The sequence below is a fragment of the Folsomia candida genome, unplaced genomic scaffold (assembly GCF_002217175.1).
Source record: "Folsomia candida strain VU population unplaced genomic scaffold, ASM221717v1 Fcan01_Sc001, whole genome shotgun sequence".
In the NCBI taxonomy this organism is placed as follows: domain Eukaryota; kingdom Metazoa; phylum Arthropoda; class Collembola; order Entomobryomorpha; family Isotomidae; genus Folsomia; species Folsomia candida.
Window position 1 is genome coordinate 632,228 of NW_019091193.1, and position 22,790 is coordinate 655,017.

The 22,790-nt window shown below is 38.2% G+C and overlaps 5 protein-coding genes and 1 non-coding gene across 7 annotated transcripts; 4 read left to right on the forward strand and 2 right to left on the reverse strand.

Annotated features, from left to right (window-relative positions):
* On the reverse strand, positions 1-2,846 carry LOC118435685. Its single transcript, XM_035852074.1, has 5 exons — positions 2,689-2,846; positions 2,543-2,596; positions 1,092-1,302; positions 533-886; positions 1-471 (listed from the first exon to the last, which is right to left on the reverse strand). Exons 1-5 carry the CDS (start codon positions 2,741-2,743, stop codon positions 357-359), a joined length of 789 nt encoding a protein of 262 aa, XP_035707967.1. The 5' UTR covers positions 2,744-2,846; the 3' UTR covers positions 1-356.
* Positions 2,847-4,620: 1,774 nt separating this feature from the next.
* LOC110850280 (cubilin) lies at positions 4,621-5,987 on the reverse strand. The gene is made up of 5 exons (XM_022097727.2): positions 5,858-5,987; positions 5,722-5,775; positions 5,453-5,663; positions 4,912-5,268; positions 4,621-4,848 (listed from the first exon to the last, which is right to left on the reverse strand). Exons 1-5 carry the CDS (start codon positions 5,910-5,912, stop codon positions 4,734-4,736), a joined length of 792 nt encoding a protein of 263 aa, XP_021953419.1. The 5' UTR covers positions 5,913-5,987; the 3' UTR covers positions 4,621-4,733.
* Positions 5,988-8,030: 2,043 nt separating this feature from the next.
* LOC110850294 (cubilin) lies at positions 8,031-9,689 on the forward strand. The gene is made up of 5 exons (XM_022097733.2): positions 8,031-8,094; positions 8,179-8,232; positions 8,289-8,499; positions 9,028-9,381; positions 9,451-9,689. Exons 1-5 carry the CDS (start codon positions 8,040-8,042, stop codon positions 9,563-9,565), a joined length of 789 nt encoding a protein of 262 aa, XP_021953425.1. The 5' UTR covers positions 8,031-8,039; the 3' UTR covers positions 9,566-9,689.
* Positions 9,690-12,854: 3,165 nt separating this feature from the next.
* LOC118435703 (bone morphogenetic protein 1-like) lies at positions 12,855-14,325 on the forward strand. Its single transcript, XM_035852090.1, has 3 exons — positions 12,855-13,387; positions 13,635-13,991; positions 14,103-14,325. The coding sequence occupies exons 1-3, from the start codon at positions 13,254-13,256 to the stop codon at positions 14,215-14,217; spliced, it is 606 nt and encodes a 201-aa protein (XP_035707983.1). The 5' UTR covers positions 12,855-13,253; the 3' UTR covers positions 14,218-14,325.
* A 2,864-nt stretch (positions 14,326-17,189) lies between these two features.
* Positions 17,190-18,609, forward strand: LOC110842045. Of its 2 annotated transcripts, XR_004834969.1 has the most exons (5): positions 17,190-17,278; positions 17,379-17,460; positions 17,535-17,589; positions 17,752-18,105; positions 18,170-18,609. It is a non-coding gene; the product is annotated as an uncharacterized LOC110842045 (transcript). The 2 variants fall into 2 exon arrangements; XR_004834968.1 differs by having other exon boundaries at positions 17,379-17,589.
* A 2,688-nt stretch (positions 18,610-21,297) lies between these two features.
* Positions 21,298-22,602, forward strand: LOC110850315 (embryonic protein UVS.2). The gene is made up of 5 exons (XM_022097752.2): positions 21,298-21,378; positions 21,454-21,507; positions 21,576-21,786; positions 21,971-22,324; positions 22,387-22,602. Exons 1-5 carry the CDS (start codon positions 21,324-21,326, stop codon positions 22,499-22,501), a joined length of 789 nt encoding a protein of 262 aa, XP_021953444.1. The 5' UTR covers positions 21,298-21,323; the 3' UTR covers positions 22,502-22,602.
* Positions 22,603-22,790: the final 188 nt, after the last annotated feature.

The window sequence follows — 22,790 nt, forward strand, 5'->3', positions numbered from 1 at the left end:
ATACATTGAAGGTATTTAGCAAGGAAAAGTTTGAGCCAGCTTGGTTTTCTACACTGATGGAAAGGAAGACTGCAACGCCCACGTGGTCTGGCAGTCTTCCTTTCCATCCTTCCTATTCCCATTCCTTCACACTCACATTAGTTCTTCCCGTGAGCAGTCACCACAAATTCTCCCCCGGTCCTGAAGAAGAACGAAGGTTCGAAACATTGACCATTGTCCCTTAAATCCGGATTCTACAGTTTACAGTGAGTCTCATCCCCATCCTTACTCCTTATTTTTAATTTATGAACTAAGAAGATATACTATTTTGTATCTGTCCCTCGTGTACAACGTGCTTATAATTTGTATTTGGTACGTTACTCATACTGAAAGTCGAACCCAGTTTTAGCGACGCTAGAATCTGATGAAAAGAAGACGACACCCGCGCCATCTTGGAACGTTACACTGGTTGGAATTGTATTCTCACAAAATCTGCAAATGTACGAAAAATAAATATCCATATCCCAAGCAGATAAAATATTAATTCCCATACATCGCCACTTGGAGATAACGCCAATCAAACCAATTGTAAATCCTTATCGAGTCAAATTGGCAGGAAGAACCAAGTTCAAGATCTACCCTCGTGAAACGGAGGGTCGGGTGTCCCGGGACACTTGGGGCAATAGGAAACAAGGCCCTCTCGTTATTCAAATAATTTCCGCCGTCAAAGGGATAGCTCAAATTTCCTTTCGCTGTAGTCAAGATTGTGTGACTTTTTATAATCTGAACTTCGGTGGAACCGCTCGCATAATATTCCATCCTAAATCCTAGCGTTGGGGAGTGTCCAACGACCAAAGTGATCATAGCGGTTCTTCCCTGTAAAGTTATGTTCTGACCAAGCGTATCTCTAAATAGTAACAACATTTCTTGATGAAAAACAGTATTTAGTTATTCGACGATGGTTTTTATCATGGATTTGGATTCCATTTACCCTACAAATCAACGAGGTGTAGAAATTACTGTGTCGTAACACTTAAAGTAAGATGGCAAGAGTTTGAACATCCTTAGTAACCCAGATCCATGATATATTTGCACATAAATTAGCGTCTTACAATTTTTCTGAGTTTCCAAGCCCAGCAGCGGATACCGTGGTAATGTAAAGTTCATCCGTTTCCTTCAAACCGGACGACACCAGGTTGAACCTTTGCATGGAGTAAGGTGCCTGCACAATCCAGACGCATCTCATATCGGCACGGATTGACCCGCCAAGTTGAAACTCGATCGAGGCAGATGATGCGTCCAAATAACCACCGCATGTCGTCACTAACAATAAGTTTAAAATATGTATAAAATATATTTTATAACTACGTAGGGATCTCGCCATGGGAAGTTGATCACTAGCACTTTGGGACACAAATAGTCAAAAAACGATTCCAGAAATCTCAAATTTGTGTAGAATATTATAAATACATCTGACTACCCAGATCCGCGAACAAATAAGACTTAAGTATATTATCCATCTCATATTTAACATTTTTCATAATGTCCGTCATTACTGATTTTTCGGAAGACTTCGCAACTTCATTGTTAATTTTCTGCTACCAGAACCAAAATGTTCTTGAATCAAGGACTGTTTCCCAAAGCTGGGAGTATTACTTCGTGCGTAGAGTCCAAAATGTTTCGATAGGGCGAAGATAACGGAAACTTGGAGGGTTTTCATTTTTCAAAATCAAACTCCCATTTCATCACCATGCATTTTGATGCCAGCCAGATCGGAAAATTCGTGAGAAATTTTTAACAAAATTTTAATTTGTCTTTGGTTTTCATTTGAGACATATATTTGCCATGAAAAAATTCCATTCCCGGAGTTTCTGTCACATTTTTAAGGACGTAGGACTCGTCGTCGGTGACTAACTTTTTTGGTGAGATTTTGTTGTAAAGCTTCGGAGATCGTGCGATTACGATTTTTTCTTCAGCTCCCGTATGTTTTCCTGGAGATTTCGTTGCATACGCCTTGACCCCCATTTTATAGGCATTAATATTATACAAGTTGTTTGTATTAATCTTTGACTTCATGGCCGCATCAGGCACCGACGTGGATGGATAATTTTCAAAAAATGATTGAATCGTTTTTAACTTTTGAGGGGTCAATATGACGGTTTTTTCAAATGGTGGTTATTTGAAGTTGACATTTTCGGATTCTCCATACTTTTGTATGTATGTGTTAATTTTTGTACGGCCACACCCTTCTCTGATGAAATGTAGCCAAGTCTTCTTCGAGTCTCTGTATCTCAAATTTTGGCACTTACGAAAAACTCATTTCGCGAGTTCTTCGCTTTGAAGTGGTGTACGAAATTTGTTTTCCAATGAAAACTTATGAAACTTTTGTGGCATGTGGCTAGATATATTTGGCGTATCCACAACAATTTCAGATTTTAAAACCTATTTTTCGACCGCTCTTGTTCGAAACTACCAAGTGATCAGCTTCCCATGGCGAGAGCCCTATTTTAAATATTACGTACCACAAGATGATGTGATACATGTGCGGATTTTTTTATCTTACCAGTAATGGATGGTTCAGGGTCCTCTGGTCTTCCCTGGTAAGGCTGCGGGGCGGCTGGACATATGTACATACACACATATAAAACTAAATAACTTGGGTAAAGTTAGAATCGGAAATACAATCTTTCATGAAATTTATTTCCGTACCTGTGACCGCAGCAAAGAGGAAGGTGACCAGAACAATGGCGAGCGTTGAATTCATGTTGAAGCCGAATTATGGTATGCTTGGAAAGAAGATACTTGGTGTCAAATTTATACTCTGCGTGACAAACGATATCAAATGTGATTTTGCTTATCCTCCTGTCCAGACAGTCTTCATTGCGTCAGCATGAAGTGTTATCGATAGCACAAGGTACGAGTGTAACAAATTTAATTAATTTAGTATGGTTGTAAGCTTACCTTTTGTTGCATGTGAGTAATTAGGCAACTCCAATCGTGATAAGGATGACGTTGGATTGGACAAATAAATTCATTGTCATCAGACGGGTTTGGAAGGTGGATCGGTAGATTTTGTAAAACGAAAAATCATACAATCTAAAGTGCGATGAATAATGCAGGTTATTTTTATGTGAACTTTGCCAGCAAGTTTGGTATGTAGGTCGGAATGACAATAAACGGCTATTTTAAAGTTTTAAAGAGAGAAGGCATTTTACAAATGTTTGACGCACAATAATTAAGAGTTTCATGGAAAGTTTTCTTTCGCTAAAAAAATTTATTGCATTGTCTGGTAATTTGCGTGCACGAAATTTTAGATGGGAAACGTTTGGTATTTTTTTTACTTCATACCTTACCTTAGAAAAAATTTTGTCAAGTCGATGTAGTACAGACATATTTACATACCCAACGTTGTGTTTATCATGGAGTCCTTCTGTTAAAGAATTTTGTAACGTTCATAGCGGGTTCTATGGATGCATAGTTAACGAGGCGTGATAGTTTGCTCTGGCCGCTCTATCAGCCAATACAGTCTCTCGCTCAATATTTATCCGTATGTTTACAACATGCATAATTTTTTGCACAGATTTTTGAGCTTCTCAATCTTATACCGAGATTAAATGTGCACTCAAAAATGTGAAATTTGTTGAATTATAACTATTGATAGTTGGGCAACAAGGGAGCAGGCCCTTTAAGGAATTGATATGCTACTTTTATTTATATTAAATGCCGAATATCAATTTCCATCAAAATTTTGTTTCCTCTCGAGTTCGTCATTTAATATAAATAAAAGTAGCATATCAATTCCTTAAAGGGCCTGCTCCCTTGTTGCCCAACTATCAATAGTTATAATTCAACAAATTTCACATTTTTGAGTGCACATTTAATCTTGGTATAAGATTGAGAAGCCCAAAAAATTGCATTTTTTCCTGATTCGTCTCAATTTGTCATATGCGTAATTTGAGTATGCGTGGTGGGAAGCCACCACCACACATACTCGTCCCACTGGAAACCACTAAAAACATAAACAATGCCAGATGATATTTGCAGTTTTTTGCAAAAAATTCAAAATTCCCACCGAAACTTGTGAACTTTATACCCCACCGAGTTCGTCAGTTTCGCCACTATGTGATTTATGAGGATTAGAATAACATAAAATATTGTCAACTCTTAATCTATATATGCACGTCACTGCTGGTCAAGTATGTGTGTTAAAATCATTGCAAAATGACACGCTTTGGTGCAATTCTCGCCAAATATTTCGCAAAAACTGATCTTGCATTACATGTTCTATACTGTTAAAAATCTGTGAGTCACATACATAGATACTCCGTAATGGTATTGATTTGGTAATAATTTCCAACTGGATTGGTAGTAAATTTTTCCTGAGTGGTAAATTTTTCATTACCACAACATTACTGAATGATAATTCCACTTAATACCAGTGCCAGTAGAGTCATATGCATATGTATGTACTCCGGTCGGTAATGATTTAATACCAGTCCTCTAAGAGTGCATGGAAAACTTCAATTTGTGGTAAAATAAAAATATCTATCAATGGATAATGTATTGAGAGATTATTTGGAAGGGGATCGACATGGGACTGTACTCCATTGTTATATAAATAAATATGATTTTGCCATTGGATATACATAGAAAAATCTTTAATTTATTAACTACAGATAAACATAATTTTTGACATGCATACAAATACATACATAGTTTAGACAATAATACGTTAACCACATTTAGTTAGCTGGTTACTCATATTGAAAGTCGAATCCAGTCCTGGTCACGCTAGAGTCTGACGAAAACAAGACAACGCCCGCGCCATCCTGGAACGTAACACTGACTGGAATTGTATACGCACAAAATCTGCAAATTGAAACAATAAATAAATTTTGGTACTCCGAACAGGTCAAACATTGATCCACTCACATTGCTACTTGACGATAATCGCCATCAAACCAATTATAAATCCTAATGGAGTCAAATTGGCAGGAAGTACCAGTTTCAAGATCTACCCTCGTGAAGCGTAGGGTCGGCTGTCCGGGGACACTTGGGGCAATGGGAAACAGGGCAATCTCGTTACTTCCATAATTACCACCGTTCCTGGGATAGGTCATATTTCCTTTCGCCGTAGTCAAAATTGTGTAGCTGGTAACGTCTGGAGCCACGGAGGAGCCACCGCTCGAGTAAAATTCCATTTTGAATCCAACCGTTGGCGCGTGTCCAACGATCAAGGTGATCATCACGCTTTTTGACGGTACGGTTACGTTCTGACCAAGCGTAGACCTAAAAATATAGTAGAACTTTTTAATGAAGAATAATATTTGGTAGCTTGATTGTAGTGTCATGTATTTGGGTTTATGTTACTACAAAAACTGTCTAGGTAACTGGGGTAAACTAACATTGGGGGTCAAAGAATTAAATATCTTTAATAATTCGGGACATGTACCCATCCATATTAAAATCTTACAATTTTTCTGAGTTTCGCAGCCCAGAACTCGATATTGCGGTAATGTAAAGACCGTCTGTCTCCTTAAGACCGGAAGAAATCAGACTGAATCTTTGGACGGTGTAAGGTGCCCGCACAATCCAGACGCACCTCATATCGGCACGGATTGACCCGCCAAGTTGAAACTGGATCGAGGCGGATGACGCGTCCACATGGCCGCCACATGTCGTCACTAAATAAATTCGAGTACCATAAGGTGACACATATTATGACAAATTGTGTAGCCTTACCACTGACGACGGGTTCAGGGTCCTCTGGTCTTCCCTGGTAAGGCTGTGGGGCGGCTATAAATACGTTTATATAGAATTAAATAACCGGGGTAAAGTGAGATTCGGAAATATAATTTTTAGGGTATTTTGTGCATACCTGTAGCCACAGCGAAGAGGAAGGCGACTAGAGCAATGATGGCAGTTGTATTCATGTTGAAGACGAATTAGGGTGTGCTTGAAAAGAAGAGAATTGGTCTCAAATTTATACTGTGTCCGGACAATCGATGTCGTAATTGATCTCGCTTGTCGGGTCGTGTCCAAACATGGTTCATTGCATCATCATTAATAGTTATCGATGTCACGACTTATGGGTGTGTTAAGCTTTGATGCAATGTCTTATCGGCGTGGGATTGATATGTTAGGTAACAGCGTTATGTAGTAAATTCGAGGTTGATACGGTGCACAACTTTTGGATGTGCGTAATTATACCATTCCAACCCTGACAAGACAATGATGACGTAAAGGTTCAAGTGGTCCTTGCTCAAGTTAATTAATCGCTGCTTGTTACATACAAACTTTAGAAAAACAATATCAAGTGGGTGCAATACATAAGGTTGGATATATTGGTAATGCAATGGCCCTGTTAAAAATGATGCACTTTTCCTTCAGAGTTTATACTCAGCCCAGGTCACGGCTAGTCAAGTAGCACACCATGTAAATGTCCTGCATAATTAAATGATGCAATTGGTGCGACAAATCTCGATACAGCTTTTCCTATTTTTATCATTCTGATTAGTTTTTCATATGTGCATTCCAAAGCCACCCAAAGCCAGCCGGGTCGGGCGTGGTCCGATTTATAAATACATAGTCTAAGCAAGACCCGACTTACTTTTGGTTTTTGCTGCATAATAATTACTTAGTTTTTATGAAATTCAAATGTTCGATGCCTTTACGTAATTGATCCACCATCTTTTTTCACGTCACCCGATTGTAGGATTTCAAAGAAAAATTGATAGCGCCTTGGCATATTGTTGAATGTACTAGATTTGGTAGATACAGTGCAAAAGTAAGTAAACGCAAACGCAGATTTACACTCTTAAAAATTATGTTACACTTTTGAAAAGTAAATGCAGTAATTCTACATTAAGTGAACTATTACAAATCTTGAGCGAGCGAACTTGATAAGAGTAAAGTTTAGTCGAGGTTGAGTACCTATAAGTAATTTAGAATTGAGAGTGCATTGGTTTCCAAACGGTAACATTATTTTTAAGAGTGTAGTTTGACAAAAAAATAGGAATTAAAATAATTAAAGTTCGTGGTGAAATTACTCGTACCAATTGCATCATTTTATTTCGCTGCAAATAGATATTTTAAAATACATGGGAATGTACATACATACTCTGTTGTCTGCTGCTTGACCATCGGTGACGTGGATAAGCTCGGCATGAGAGGGTTATTATTTTTTAACAGAATCACCTCTCTATAAGTACTTGCATAAATCCAATGTTATGTATTGCACCTACTTGATACAGCTTTTTTCTAAGGTGGGGTGGTGAAAAGAGGGAACGTTTGCTCATCCAGAATTTTCTACGACACAAGATTCCGATCCAATAACAAATTGTATTTGATAAGGAGAAAGTTTCTACAAAATACTTAATTATTTACTGTCGTGCGTTCGTTGTTCACCCATTCCTATACGGACTTTTTCTGCGAATTTTATGTGATTTCTTAACTTTAGGGACCATTTTGTACATACGACTCCTGGGTAGTCAGTCTTTGCGATACTTGTTGTGATACATTTTCCTGTATAATTTTCATTTGTTTCTGAACAACTCACATATACTCTGCGAATAAACCTTACACCATGATCAATAAAAATGTTTTTTTTACTATTTACTGTGCCTCGGATATTAAAGATATGCTTGTTCTTAAAACAAATCTATGTATGTACTTAATAAGTACTACTTATCTATTTATCTAGCTAAGACCAAATATTGGTTGAAATTTTTACCTGAGATTTCTCTAGTTGACTAAAACTTGAAAATGGATGCTTGCTGTCATGTCCAGATACCAGACATTCTGCCATGATAACTAAAACATTATGTATAACCGAACCTTAGATCTTTTGGTTTTTCGTTTTATCAAATTATGCTTATCCAACTTTGCAATCTCACTACGATAAGGTGTCCCATCAAATTTTAATCAACACTCCCGTGACATTTGACAATTTAATGATGACGCAATGAACAAGGAACATCAATTACGACATCGATTGTCATTCCCGTATAAATTTGAGACCACTTCTGTTCTTTCTAATCAGACCATAATTTGTCCCCAAAATGAATCCAACTGCTACAGTTTTTGTCATCGCTTTGCTTTTCGCTGTGGCCACAGGTATATAAATGAATACCCTACTAAATTATATTCTCGATTCTCACGTTACCCTAATTATTTAATTTTGTATGCATTTATTTCTAGCCGCCCCACAGCCCAACCAGGGAACGGCAGAGGACACTGAACCCGTCGTTACTTGTAAGACATGAATTACTCTTTTTTACGATATATTTTATATTTTAACTTATTGTTAGTGACGACATGTGGTGGCCATGTGGACGCATCATCTGCCACGATCCAGTTTCAACTTGGCGGGTCAATCCGTGCCGACATGAGGTGTGTTTGGATTGTGCAGACACCTTATTTTACGCAGAGGTTCAACCTGATTGCTTCCGGTCTGAAGGAAACAGACGGTCTTTACATTACTGCGGTATCAAAGGCTTGGCTTGGATACACTGACAAATTGTAAGATTTTATATGCGCCCAAGTGTGATGGATCTAGGGGGTTGGGGATGTTGAATTTGCTGCCGAATGTCACTTAACCCATGGGTGCAAATAGAAAGCCACGATAGATCCATGACACTGTTTAACTAACCTTGCGATTACGTCAGCAGTCTCGGCCCGATTTTGACCAAACCACGATAATTATGTAACCTTAGATAAATAATTAAACACGTGTTTCAGGATTTTTCATAATGGTCAGTTTAAACAAAGTTATGTATAGTGGATAGTGGAACATATATGTAAGTGAGAGTTTCCATTTTTACCGTGACAGTTTTCTCACGAGGGAGAAAAATACAAATTCTCGCGTACGGATTCCATCATGATTTCGTTCAAACTGAGCATTATGAAAAATCTTGAAACACGTGTTTAATTATCTATTTATCTAAGGTTACATAATTAATTATCTTGGTTTCGTCAAATAGTAACGAGACCGCTGAGGTCATCGCATTGTAAGTAGTATTTTTTCATCAGATAGTTAATTACATTTAGATCTTCAATTGGTCAAAACGTGACCCTAACCTCAAGAAGCGCGATTATCACCTTGATCGCTGGACACGCGCCAACGCTTGGATTCAAGATGGAATTTTATTCTAGCGGTTCCTCCATCAGTCCAGATGTTACCAGTCACGCAATCTTAACCACAACGAAGGGAAATTTGACCCATCCCAGTAACGGTGGAAATTATGGAAATTACGAGAACGCCTTGTTTGCCATCGCCCCAAGTGTCCCAGGACAGCCCACCCTGAGCTTTACAAGGGTAGATGTCGAATCTAGTGGCGCCTGCTTATTTGACTCCGTTAGGATTTACAATTGGTTTGATGGCGATTATCTCCAAGTGGCGATGTGGGTGGAGCAATATTTTACCAGGTTTGAGTATATAAATTTATTGTTTTTGTTTTGTTTAATTTGCAGATTTTGTGGGACTACAATTCCAACCAGTGTAACATTCCAGGATGGCGTAGGTCTCGTTTTGTTTTCGTCAGATTCTAGCGTCACCGGGACTGGATTCGACTTTCAATATGAGTAATGCATTGAATAAAATTGATAAACTCATTGTTGGCTGGACTTTTTTAGTCCGAGCGACATACGTATGTATGTATGTATCAAAAATTATATTTCGATGTGGTTAATAAATTCAAGATTTCTATTTACATTTTTTTTAATTACGATATGATGCCGTGTACTTAGAGCTTCAATACTCTGCAAGAATTTGTATAAAGTCATAGCCGATTAATTCCGCTTCGTCGAATTTTAAGGTCACCGACAGGTCAAAGGTCAGAATTTTTTTAGCACTTCAAAATGAGACCCCAAAAACAAAAAATCCATGGTTAATGTTTTTTGGACTTTTTAGTATTTTTTATTGGAAACTGCAATGTCTTACGAAGAAAATGAGCTATCGTACGACGATACGGTGTACGATTTTTCTCAGGCCCACAGGAATTTTTCGCCAAAAAAGTTTTTGAGGCCTGAAATCACGACCGCGGCGAAATTAAATGTGGTCGCGATTTTAGGCCTCGAAAAGTTTTTTGGCGAAAAATTCCTCTGGGCGTCAAGAAAATTGTACACCGTCGTACGATATATCATTTTCTTCGTAAGACCTTGCAGTTTCCAATAAAAAAATACTAAAAAGTCAAAAAAATTAACCATGGACTTTTTTTGCGGGGTCTCATTTTGAAGTGCTAAACAAAATTCTGACCTTTGACCTGTCGGTGATCTTAAAAATCGCCAAGGCGGATTTAATCGGCTATGCGTTTATGCAAATTCGTGCGGAGTATAGAAGCTCTAGGTACACGGCATCATATCGTAATTAAAAATACGTCAACGTGCGCTCAATTGTTTGATACAATGTTTCATTCAACTTTCAGATTTGTATTTATTTGAGTCGTTGTACCCCGACGTGACAATTTGTGGGACTGAATATATCTAACATTTATGCATGTATGCACGTATGTAGGTGTTTGTAAACGCTTTCTAGTAGACCAGAGCAAATCAAGTTAAAGATTTTCTGTACGTAGGTTTAATGATGAGCTAATTTAATGATGGTTTAATCATTTCGTCTCGCTGTTCCCCATCGAGTTATTTTTGGTACAATAAGTCAATTCTTGTCCCATATGTATCGTCCTTTATGTAAACCCGCAATGAAATGGAATATTAGCATTTTGAAGGCCATAAATTCCTGACGTGCTGACAAATATGGCAAATATATGTATATCAATCTCACAAATTCAAATTGTCATAAATGTAAACGCACTCTGAACTCTATATTAAGTAAATTATACTACAGACTCTGTAAATGCAGAGTAACGGTAACTTTACACGGACAGATTTCATTTACTTTTCAATAGGGTAATATTATTTTTAAGAGTGTAGACAGTTAATCCTTTCAGAGGTTTTAGATACACTGTTGAAAATATGGTATAGTCGAGCCGGTATTAGTTTTTAGGTATTAAAGCTAGATAGTTACTACTGCCTGTTATTACAATTAAAAGGATCCGTGAAAATTTGCTGCACATGTATGGAAAAACTTTAATACCAAGGTATTACAACAACGCATTATTTATCAATTCCATTTTGGTGGGGTTATACATGAATACGGCTTGGTATTAATTTAATACTGGATTTCTAAGAGTGTATATATATGTGATTCTGAAACTGGCAAGGTAACGGTTATTTCATTCTGATCCACTACTTTCTCGCTTAGTGAAGACTCCGATTTTCCACTTAAGATTACTTATGTAAAACAGATGGGATATGAATAAGGTTAGGAAAACCGTTGCAAGTTACAAGGACCTTGTCCCATAATAATAATGTCGATATAATTTTGCCCCAATGGTACAGAATTTGTGAATTTAATAAATACATATTTTTTTATATAATTTTGATACAACTAAGTAATTCGTTTAAATGATTTTGGGATTAAATCAATTTACTTAACTAAATTGTAGCAACATTCATACTAATACATACCTAAATATATAGTCAATTATTTGTGCAAGTCACCTTATTTGCATCTTTTGACGCATTCGCTAGAGACATTCCTTAGAGCGTTTATTCTACACGGAAAGCCCGTATTGCCTAAAATGGCATAATAAGATTTATGCAAATGAAGTGAAGTACACAGATAATTCCACCATGCATAGCCTATACTGTCAACTGTAGTTTATTAATAAGTAATGATTTAATACCAGGTTTCTAAGAGTGTATATATACATATGTAATTGTAGACCGAAATCTGGTAAGATCAGGCAGGTGTTTATTTTTGGTCCGTAATTTGTCATCAAAATTATTAAATTACATAAACACTAATGATCTGACGCTATAAATAATTTATACTTTCTATGCAAAAATAGTTAAAATTTACTCAAGGTTTGTTAAAAAATGGGATGACACAATTAGGGAAAGTTTATTCAACCGTTTTGTAAAATTTACCTAATGTCGGACACATTTTGGGCAATTTTTTCTATTTTAATTTAGAGTGTATGTATTTTAAGAATGCAGTTTTTACCTAAAAAAACAGGATGAAGAACGAAAATAATTCAATTTTCTGGTCAAATTACCCGTACCAATGGCATTATTAATTTTGCTGAACGAATGTAGGCACATATTTATGTACGGACTAATAAATAAATTCTCGTGCATATGCGTACATATTGTGTACTCCATGGCGTGTGACTTAACCAGCGATGGCGTGAGCGGTTTGATGATAGACTGCGCATAAAGGTTTTATCCTTTTTTAACAAACATACACATGTATACAGTTTTTTCTACAGTATGGTATTAAAAACACGGAACCTTTGACCCTTGTTTTTCGTTGTATACAGATGTGTGTATTTACCCACTTCCCAAACTAATCTGTTGACGCTAATTAATTTGAGCAAGGTCCACACACTCCAACCTTTCCCTAATTATTATCAGGATCCGGATGGCACACATTATGAATGTGCACAAATTTGGGGTAATCCCACCAATTAGATGTTCCATCAAATTAGTAAACCCCATAACTCGTGATACCGATGGAAATTAATTATGACGGAATGAACCTTGGTCTGCAACAGGACGACAAGCTAGGTAAATAAATCAATTGCAATATCAAATGTCATGCACAGTATAAAATTGAGACCAATTCTCGTCTTTCCAATCACACGATCATTATTCCTCAACATGAATCCAACTAGCCTAATTATTCTCGTCGCCTTCTTCTTCGCTGCGGTAACAGGTAAATACTAATGTATACAAATAAATATCCTACAGAATTATACGTCTCATCTTACCCAAGATATTTAATTTTATATTTTCATATTTTTAGCCGCTCCACAGCCTAACCAGGGAAGACCAGATGACCCTGAACCCGTGATTAGCGGTAAGACTATAAAATATATATAAATATTCTTTAGACGCAGGCTTGAAATTTTACAAAAATTGAAAATTCTGAGAAACTACGCCACTGTCAGTCAATCTCACATTACATTCAGCATAAGTAAGATTCTTCAGGAACTGACAGTGGTGTAGTATCACCGAATTCTCAATATCTGTAAAAGGTCCAACCTACCTGGATGGAGAGTATATGTACCTTTCCGGAATTACATATTTTATAGGAACTTATATTTATAACTTTCATTTTGTACTCATATATTTTTGTGACGACATGTGGCGGGATTGTGAACGCATACTCGGCCTCGATCGAGTTTCAACTTGGCGGGTCAATCCGTGCCGATATGAGGTGCGTTTGGATTGTGCAGACACCTTATTTTACGAAGAGGTTCAACCTGATTGCTTCCGGTCTGAAGGAAACGGATGGTCTTTACATTACTGCGGTATCGATTGTTGGGCTGAGTAGCTCCGAAAAATTGTAAGGTTTTAATACGCATGTGCACGTGTCATGGATCTCGGTTACCAAAAATATTTAAATTCTTGACACCCGGCGACACCTTATCCTAGTTACCTTATGGTTAGACCAAGAGGATTTCTGGGTTACCTAAGATATTTAAATTCCTGCCACCTTACCCTATAGTGACCTTAGACGAAAAGGAGTCCTTGACAGTGCCATAATATTACTATTGAGTAACTAAATATTTTTCATCGTTTACTTATTTTAGATCTACAATTGGTCAAAACGTAACTGTAACCTCAAGAAGCGCTATGATCACCTTGATCGTTGGACACGCGCCAACGCTTGGATTCAAAATGGAATTTTACTCGAGCGGAGGTTCATCCGTGGCTCCATATGTCACCAGTTACACAATCTTGACTACGGCGAAGGGAAATGTGACCTATCCCAGTAACGGTGGAAACTATGGGAATTACGAGATTGCCTTGTTTCCCATCGCCGCAAGTGTCCCCGGACAACCTACCCTCCGCTTCACGAGGGTGGATCTTGAATCTGAGCCTACCTGCGCTTACGACTCGATCAAGATTTACAATTGGTTTGATGGCAATTATCTCCAAGTCGCGATGTGAGTGGATCATTTTTTTACCTGCTTTGAGTATGGAAAATTATTATTTTTGTAATTTTCGGATGGTTTGACTGTTTGCATATGGAACTGTATTATTCTTTTAATTTGCAGATTTTGTGGGAATACAATTCCAACCAGTGTAACGCTCCAGGATGGCGTGGGCGTCGTCTTGTTCAAATCAGACCTTAGCTGGACCAGGACTGGATTCGACTTCCAGTATGAGTAACGCATTTAATAAAAATTATGACCACGTTGTTTGCTGAACTTTTTTAGTTAGAGGAAGATATCAAAATTATATTTCTTTGTGGTTAATAAATTCAAGATGTTTATGCATCATTCCATATCAAGGTCGTATTTATTTGAGTACGGACATACGTATTCACCAGCATTGTACACTTGTTCAATTTGATATGTTTATTTTGTTCCGTATTTAAATTGTGTGTTGACTCTATTTTTTCACATTGTCTCCTCGATCCAAGTCGGACAAATCGGAAACCGCTTTGTCAAGCTCTTCCGGTTTTGGATACCCTGATTCATACCTAATCCAAGTCGGATCTGGTGTGGTCCGGACTAACCGAACTCCAAGCAACATCCGACTCACTTATGATTTTCCTAATAAATAATTACTTATTTTTTATCACATTCTAATTTGCAAAGGTTTTAGTTAGCCAATATTTGTTCACATCTCACAATTGGAGTGTTTTGTGAAGGAGGAAAATTACCTGGCATATTGCCACGTTGTTGACCGTGTGAGATTTGGTACATGTAAATATGTACCAAGTTACCAAATATATGTGAGATATTATTTGGGTTAAAGCATACCTAGATATGCACAAACGTACACGGAAAACCTGTGACCGCAGACACACTTTCACCATGAAACGCATATGTTTTTATATGACAAGAAGAAGATGAATGTTTATCTTCACGCCTATTTATATACATATTCCCTGGGCTGGAAAAGTAAAAATTATTCGTTGTATAAAATTATGTTTATCCACTCTCCAAAATAATCTGCCAGCAATTAATTTACTTGAGCGTGATAAATTCATTATAACCTTTGCATACGTCATCATTATCAGAATTGGAAATTCCAGTCTTGATAATGAGCACAATATTAAAAAGTTCCTCCTGAAATTAGTCGTACCAATTGCATCAGTTAATTTTGGTCTGCGTACATACGTATGAATGTATGTACATACTAATAAGTACACGTGCATAATTACACTCCATTGTATGCCACTTGACCAGCACAGGCTTGGATGAATCAGAGTTTTTTGTAAGGTAAGGTACTAAAAAGATGGAAGGTTTGCCCATTTACAATTTCATGTAAGACATAAACATCAGAACATCCAAAGAATTTATTTAGTGCGGGGAAAGTTTTTACGTATGTAGGACTTATTTAATTATGTATCGTCCCTACTTTTATACCACAGATTTTCTTATCTATCTATGCACCAGAAACTAAAGTATTGCTTGAAATTTTGAGCTCAGACTTCTTTTGCAGATTAAAAATTGAAACTGGGTGATTGCCATGTTTTCATGTCCAACTTTCTGAGATACATATCTGTACCATCCCAGATTTCCATGCAACATATATGTAGCATAAAAATCACATATCTTGCTCTATCCACCCAGACCTTAGAACGTTTGATTTTTCGTTTAATAAAAATATGCTTATCCATTTTCCATAACAAATTGCTGACAATCAATTAACTTGAGAAAGGTACATGCACACTAACCTTTACGTTATCATGATCAGGACTGGAGTGGTAATAAATATGTAAATTAGTCACTTGCAAAATTGTGCTTCACATCAAGCTATCTGACTCAACGTGCCAATTCCACCGCGATAAGGTAGCCCATCAAAGAAATACAGCATGACATCGATCAAAATTAACGATGACAGAATGAACACTGATTTGGACAAAACTTGTCCGACATTACAAGAAAAATCAATTATTGAATCGAGCGTCATGCAGAATATATATTTAAGACCAATTGTCGTATTCCCAATCAAACCATAATTTGCCTTCAACATGAATCCAACTGCCCCCATTATTCTCGTCGCTTTTCTATTCGCTGTGGTCACAGGTAAGTACAAATAAGTACCTTAGTGTAGGGAACTAACAAAGCTATACTTCTCACGTTACCCCAGTTGTTTACTTTTGCATGAACTAATTTCTAGCTGCCCCGCAGCCTAACCACGCTGCGGCGACCTTATGGGCCAGATTTTAGAAATTCCCCGAATCTTTTTCTGCAAATATTTTTACATATTCCCTCATCTTGAGGGTTGGAACGGCCGTCACTGAAATTTTGCTAAGCCACACCCCCTGGGGGGCGAAGTGGCCCCCCGGTTGACCTTCGACATTAAAATGGGGCTGAGATTGTAGGTCAATGTATGTGTAGTTTACATTCCAAATTTGGAAGCATTTGGTCTACCACAACGCCGGGCGCAGTATGGCGACACTTGCAAAACCCCCCATTTCAGCCCTTTTCAACCGTTTATAACTTTGCTTGGGGGATCGATGGAGCTTAGCTGTTTGCCGGATCACATGACACACATTCTCGAGAATCATCTCCCTACTAAAACCGTAGACCCGCTTTCGCCCATTTCGAAATTATAAGCTTTTACATTTCGACATAATTCAACAATTTCGACATTACGACATTGTCGCATAAGTATGTCGACAAGAGCAAAACTATCTGCGACCGTCTCCATATGCATAAGATTATGATCTTGCATAGTGTTAGTCTTGTCGACATACTTATGCGACAATGTCGTAATGTCGAAATTGTTGAATTATGTCGAAATGTAAAAGCTTATAATTTCGAAATGGGCGAAAGCGGGTCTACGGTTTTAGTAGGGAGATGATTCTCGAGAATGTGTGTCATGTGATCCGGCAAACAGCTAAGCTCCATCGATCCCCCAAGCAAAGTTATAAACGGTTGAAAAGGGCTGAAATGGGGGGTTTTGCAAGTGTCGCCATACTGCGCCCGGCGTTGTGGTAGACCAAATGCTTCCAAATTTGGAATGTAAACTACACATACATTGACCTACAATCTCAGCCCCATTTTAATGTCGAAGGTCAACCGGGGGGCCACTTCGCCCCCCAGGGGGTGTGGCTTAGCAAAATTTCAGTGACGGCCGTTCCAACCCTCAAGATGAGGGAATATGTAAAAATATTTGCAGAAAAAGATTCGGGGAATTTCTAAAATCTGGCCCATAAGGTCGCCGCAGCGTGCTAACCAGGGAAGAGCCGAGGACCCTGAACCCGTCCTTAGCGGTAAGGCTAAAAATTCGTCTTATTTAACACTGTGCGGTATTACATATTTTACATCAACTTATAAATATATAACTTTAATTTGGTACACACTTATTGTTAGTGACGACATGTGGCGGCTTTGTGAACGCATCCTCGGCCTCGATCGAGTTTCAACTTGGCGGTTCAATCCGTGCGGATATGAGGTGCGTCTAGATTGTGCAGACACCTTATTTTACGCAAAGGTTCAACCTGATAGCATCCGGTCTTAAAGAAACAGATGGTCTTTACATTACTGCGGTATCAAAGGCTTGGCTTGACTACACTGAAAAATTGTAAGATTTCAATATACGGGTTTACAACAACATTTAAATTTTTGCCGCCCGGTATCACTTTACTGCAGTATCTAAAGATTTTTCGGATTAAAAGTAACCCGGATCCATGAGTATCGAGTAATACATATTGCTCTTCATTGGAGAATAAAATTATTGTTTTAGAGATTCGCTTGGGCAGAATATAACTCTACAGTCAAAAAGTGCCATGATCACCTTGATCGTTGGACACGCACCGACGCTTGGATTCAAGATGGAATATTATGCGAGCGGTGCCTCCGTTAGTCCAGATATTACCGGTGCCGAAATCTTGACTACGGCAAAGGGAAATTTGACTTACCCAAGAAACGGCGGAAATTATGATTTCTATGAGACTGCTTTGTTTCCCATCGCCCCAAGTGTCCCCGGACAGCCGACCCTCCGATTTACGAGGGTGGATCTTGAATCTGATTCTACCTGTTCGTACGACTCCATTCGGATTTACACATGGTTTGACGGCGATTATCGACAAGCTTCAGGGTTGGCGGGTCAAGGTTTTTACTGCTTTGAGAATAGAAATTTATGTATTTTTATTAATTTTCAGATTTTGTGGGAATACAATTCCAACCAGTGTAACGTTCCAGGATGGCGTGCTTTTCGTCTTGTTTACATCAGATGGTAGCATCTTAAAGACTGGGTTCGACTTCCAATATGAGTAAAATGATAAATACATTGTTGCATAAACTATTTGTTTAAGAACGACATAATAAAAAATTATTAACTTGCGATTAATACATTAAGTCAGGATTCGTAATAGACTAATATGTATTACCTTAATAACTTTAAATAATAGTAAATATTCTCGGAATTGGACATAATTTTTACAAGCATTTTAATGTGTAATATATACGAGCACGTTTGTATTTACAGTTTTAATCGTTTTCCTAGATATTGTCTAGTTTGATTACGTATTATAATTACAAAACCTGTATTCAAACTAAACCATATTATAAACGTGTTATCGCAGAGTGCAGTGGAGAATATGTGGAGAATAAAAAACCAAGTTAAATTCTGAAAAAGTCTTGAAGAAGTTGTTTCGGATCTGTAAAACTGGGCCCTAAAACTGAGTTTTTCCCATTAGTTCTCATTTTCCCCATGTCCCACCTATGCATTTGGAGTGGGTGGTTAAAAGACCATTTGTCTCACGTTTTTTCACAGAATATAGATTCTACCAGAAGAATCGATCTTATGTATTCGAGTGAGGCTTATGGAAGAACGGGGAGAGCCAACCAAATAACTCGGTGTACATTTGGCCCACCTGGGGGATGGCACCTCCGCATCATCATCATCACCACACCTCCTGGCATCAAAAAATGATGATGAAAGCACATAGGTGGCGGTGGCACCCCCATTTCTGCACCAGAACACACCCTCGTAGAGCATCAAATTTGTGGAGACGCAGCTCAGAATGGTGTGTTCTGGTGCACAAATGGGGGTGCCACCGCCACCTATGTGCTTTCATCATCATTTTTTGATGCCAGGAGATGTGGCGATGATGATGATGCGGAGGTGCCATCCCCCAGGTGGGCCAAATGTACACCGAGTTATTTGGTTGGCTCTCCCCGTTCTTCCATAAGCCTCACTCGAATACATAAGATCGATTCTTCTGGTAGAATCTATATTCTGTGACGTTTTTTTCCTAGCCAATTTCGCTCTTTTCCATCGGAACGCTGGTGAATAGGCTGACTTTAATTCACAGAATTAGAGTATACTAGTATATCTAGAATATGGAATCTATTGTAAAAACGCGTCAAGTTTGCAGCTCTGACGTCACTGTGCTCGTATCCTTACCATGTGAGCCAACACCGTAGGATAGGAGCACAGTGACGTCAGAGCTGCAAACTTGACGCGTTTTTACAATAGTTACCAACATTTCATTCATTCTGGTAATCACCACGGAGAGGAACTAAAAATAACGCATTTGAGACATGTAGATGGCGGAGAGTGTTGCGCTGAGAGTTTTTTGGTTATGAAGGAACGAGAGAAATCGTTAGTTGAAATCAAACTTTTGGTGACCAACAATTTCATCTCACAACTAGTGCTGCCATCTACATGCCTCAAATGAGTTCTTGTTAGTTCCTCTCCAAAGCGATTGGTGTCCAACCATACCAAGCATAACTTTGAGATTTTTTTTTAATGGGTAACGATCCTCTTGCTTTAATTAAACTGAATAAGCCGTTGCAAACGAAATGTTGCAGAAGGGGTGAAGCGACACGGTCACGCGGTTATGGCGCGTCAAAACTATGTCTACATTTGAAATTCCCGCCCCAAACCAGGTCTAAAACGAACAAGACAAAAAATTCGACTCCGTCCACCGTTGACTTCATCCCCTGGCGCCGGGACCTAATGACCTACGACGCCCATCTTGGAAATCATCTACACTTAAAAAATTTGAAGCATGTTAGCGGAAACCGTATATCGAAATTAGAATCCGTTCTAAAGTTATCTCTGATACGGACAGACAGACCAGACATTTCCATAAAGGGATTTCGCTTCGCTTCACCCTTTAATAAAACTCTCAATCCCAGAGCTCGACGGATATCATGGATATTAGAGGTTTGGAGGGAGAGAATTTTTCATGGATATTGGAGGTTGGATATAGGAGGGCGAGATTTTGGCATGGATATGGATACTTGGATATTGAAGGGCGATGGGCGGTGTTTAGGCATGTAGCAAATGTATTTGGTATATTGGAGGTTGGAGGGCGAGATTTTGGACCGGATATCGAGATGTATTCAGATATTTGTAGGTTTTCAGCCGATATCCGCCGAGCTCTGATCCCAAATCTTGTAATTAATAGAGATATAAACACTTTTCCAATTGAAATATTTTCCCTTATAGCGTTACAGTTAAACTACCCTATACTTTGTTCATGGTAATGTATTTAGCAAAAAGGCGGAAAGTTTGCTCGTCTAAATTAGAATTTCATTCCGCGCACAAATATCTGACTATGCAGTAAAATTTTTGGTGAGGGTGAAGTGTCTGGAAAACATTTAATTATTGTTCCATACATCCCGAAATTTGCAATATGAAAGTTATATGATGTCTGTTTTTCAAATAAATATAGTTATGTATTTGGACCAAAATACTAAAATATTGGCCGAAATTTAACCAGAGGTGTCCCTTGTGGTTTAAAACTTGAAAATTGGTTAGTTACATGTCTGCATACCAAACATCCTGCCATGGGTCCCTACATAGGTTCGTAGAACATTGGATTCTTTGATTTTTCATTTAATAAAATTGTGCTTATCCATTCCCCAAGATGTTGACAATTTATTAATTAATTTGAGCAAGCTCCACTCCAACCATTACGTAACCATCATCAGTATTCGCATTGCATAACTGGTAATCTGTCAAAACTCGTGAACTCTTAATTGTACTCTGGGTTTTTGCCACTTGAATAAACTGGATAACTAACTAATCTGCCAAAACTCGTGATTCATGCTAAACTAACAATTGTAAGTTAATTAAATCTTTTAGCCAGTGTATCAACCCAACTTCGATAACATATTGCATCACAGCATACATATGTACTCTCGTACCTCGTGACATTGATAAAAATTAGTAATGACGCAATGAACCCTGGGCTGGACAGGACGACAAGCTAAATCAATTAAGCACGAAAATCAATTGTCGTGCAGAGTATAAATTTGAGACAAATTCTCTCCTTTCCAACCACACGATAATTATTCTTCAATATGAATTCAACTGGCACAATTGTTCTCCTCGCCTTCCTCTTCGCTGTGGTTACTGGTAAATACCCTACAAATCATATCGTCCATTCTCACATTGCCCCAGTTAATTAGTTTTCTGTGTACTTAATTCTAGCCGCTCCACAGCCTAACCAGGGAAGATCCGAGGACCCTGAGCCTGTCGTTAGTGGTAATAAAAAAACTCGTCATAGTTATGCATCACATTCTGGCATTACACATCTTGCATTTTAAATTTAGTGACGACATGTGGCGGTCATGTAAACGCCTCATCTGCCTCGATCGAGTTTCAACTTGGCGGATCAATCCGTGCCGATATGAGATGCGTCTGGATTGTGCGGGCGCCTTACGCCGAGCAAAGATTCAACCTGATTTCTTCCGGTCTTAAACAAACGGACGGCATTTACATTACCCCAGTCTCCTTTCGTGGGCTTGGAAACTCCGAAAAATTGTAAGGTTTTAATATGTACATACATATCATGGATCTGAGGCAATAAGACTATTTAAATTCTTTCCGCCTGGTGTCACCTTACCCCAGCAGTCTTACAATTAGTGCAACCGGTGTCCTTGACAGATCCATGTATTGAGTAACGAAGCATTATATTGTATTAAAGAAATCGAATTATTTAATTTAGATCTACGCTTGGTCAGAACGTAACTCTACACTCAAGAAGCGTGATGATCACCTTGATCGTTGGACACGCGCCAACGTTTGGGTTCAAGATGGAATATTATTCGAGCGGTACCTCAGTGAGTCCAGATATTACTAGCCACGCAATCTTGACTACGGCGAAGGGAAATGTGACCTATCCCAGTAACGGCGGAGATTATGGGAATTTGGAAAACGTCCTGTTTCCTATCGCCCCAAGTGTCCCGGGACAGCCGACCCTTCGCTTTACTAGGGTGGATATTGAGACTGGTTCTTCCTGCCAATTTGACTACGTAAAGATTTATAATTGGTTTGATGGCAATTATCTCCAAGTCGCGATGTGAGTTGATCAATGTTTTACCTGCTATGAGTATGGAAATTTATTATTTTTGTAATTTTCAGATTTTGTGGGACTACAATTCCAGTCAGTGTAACGTTCCAAGATGGCGCGGGCGTAGTCTTCTTTTCATCAGATTCTAGCTTTACCAGGGCTGGATTCGACTTCCAATATGAGTAACGTATTCAATAAAAATCATGAAAATATTGTTGATTTAACTTTTTGTATAAGAGGAACAAATTAAAAATTATATTTATATGGGATTAATAAAGATTTTTATAAATCATTCCATCTGAATTTAGAATTTTTTGATGCGATGTTGTTTTAAATTTTTGAGTATCAAGACATTACTAATGCGCATTAATACGAGTGCCTGTACAGTCGAACTGCAAGGTTGCCAATCTGAAACATACCTGTTAAAACAATTATTTTCACTCAAAAGTCACTCATCCCGATTTCTGCATTAAAA

Excerpts from the sequence above, each read along its gene's own strand:
- LOC110850280 (XM_022097727.2), bottom strand. The coding sequence starts at position 5,912 with ATGAATACAACTGCCATCATTGCTCTAGTCGCCTTCCTCTTCGCTGTG. Across the intron at positions 5,776-5,857 it reads CCTCTTCGCTGTGGCTACAG|CCGCCCCACAGCCTTACCAG; the intron begins GTATGCACAAAA and ends ACGTATTTATAG. Across the intron at positions 5,664-5,721 it reads CCCTGAACCCGTCGTCAGTG|TGACGACATGTGGCGGCCAT; the intron begins GTAAGGCTACAC and ends GAATTTATTTAG.
- LOC118435703 (XM_035852090.1), top strand. The coding sequence starts at position 13,254 with ATGAGGTGCGTTTGGATTGTGCAGACACCTTATTTTACGAAGAGGTTC. Across the intron at positions 13,388-13,634 it reads CTGAGTAGCTCCGAAAAATT|ATCTACAATTGGTCAAAACG; the intron begins GTAAGGTTTTAA and ends TACTTATTTTAG. Across the intron at positions 13,992-14,102 it reads AATTATCTCCAAGTCGCGAT|ATTTTGTGGGAATACAATTC; the intron begins GTGAGTGGATCA and ends TTTAATTTGCAG.
- LOC110850315 (XM_022097752.2), top strand. The coding sequence starts at position 21,324 with ATGAATTCAACTGGCACAATTGTTCTCCTCGCCTTCCTCTTCGCTGTG. Across the intron at positions 21,379-21,453 it reads CCTCTTCGCTGTGGTTACTG|CCGCTCCACAGCCTAACCAG; the intron begins GTAAATACCCTA and ends ACTTAATTCTAG. Across the intron at positions 21,787-21,970 it reads CTTGGAAACTCCGAAAAATT|ATCTACGCTTGGTCAGAACG; the intron begins GTAAGGTTTTAA and ends TATTTAATTTAG.
- LOC110850294 (XM_022097733.2), top strand. The coding sequence starts at position 8,040 with ATGAATCCAACTGCTACAGTTTTTGTCATCGCTTTGCTTTTCGCTGTG. Across the intron at positions 8,233-8,288 it reads CACTGAACCCGTCGTTACTT|TGACGACATGTGGTGGCCAT; the intron begins GTAAGACATGAA and ends ACTTATTGTTAG. Across the intron at positions 9,382-9,450 it reads GATTATCTCCAAGTGGCGAT|ATTTTGTGGGACTACAATTC; the intron begins GTGGGTGGAGCA and ends TTTAATTTGCAG.
- LOC118435685 (XM_035852074.1), bottom strand. The coding sequence starts at position 2,743 with ATGAATTCAACGCTCGCCATTGTTCTGGTCACCTTCCTCTTTGCTGCG. Across the intron at positions 2,597-2,688 it reads CCTCTTTGCTGCGGTCACAG|CCGCCCCGCAGCCTTACCAG; the intron begins GTACGGAAATAA and ends ACATATGTCCAG. Across the intron at positions 472-532 it reads CGTTATCTCCAAGTGGCGAT|ATTTTGTGAGAATACAATTC; the intron begins GTATGGGAATTA and ends GTACATTTGCAG.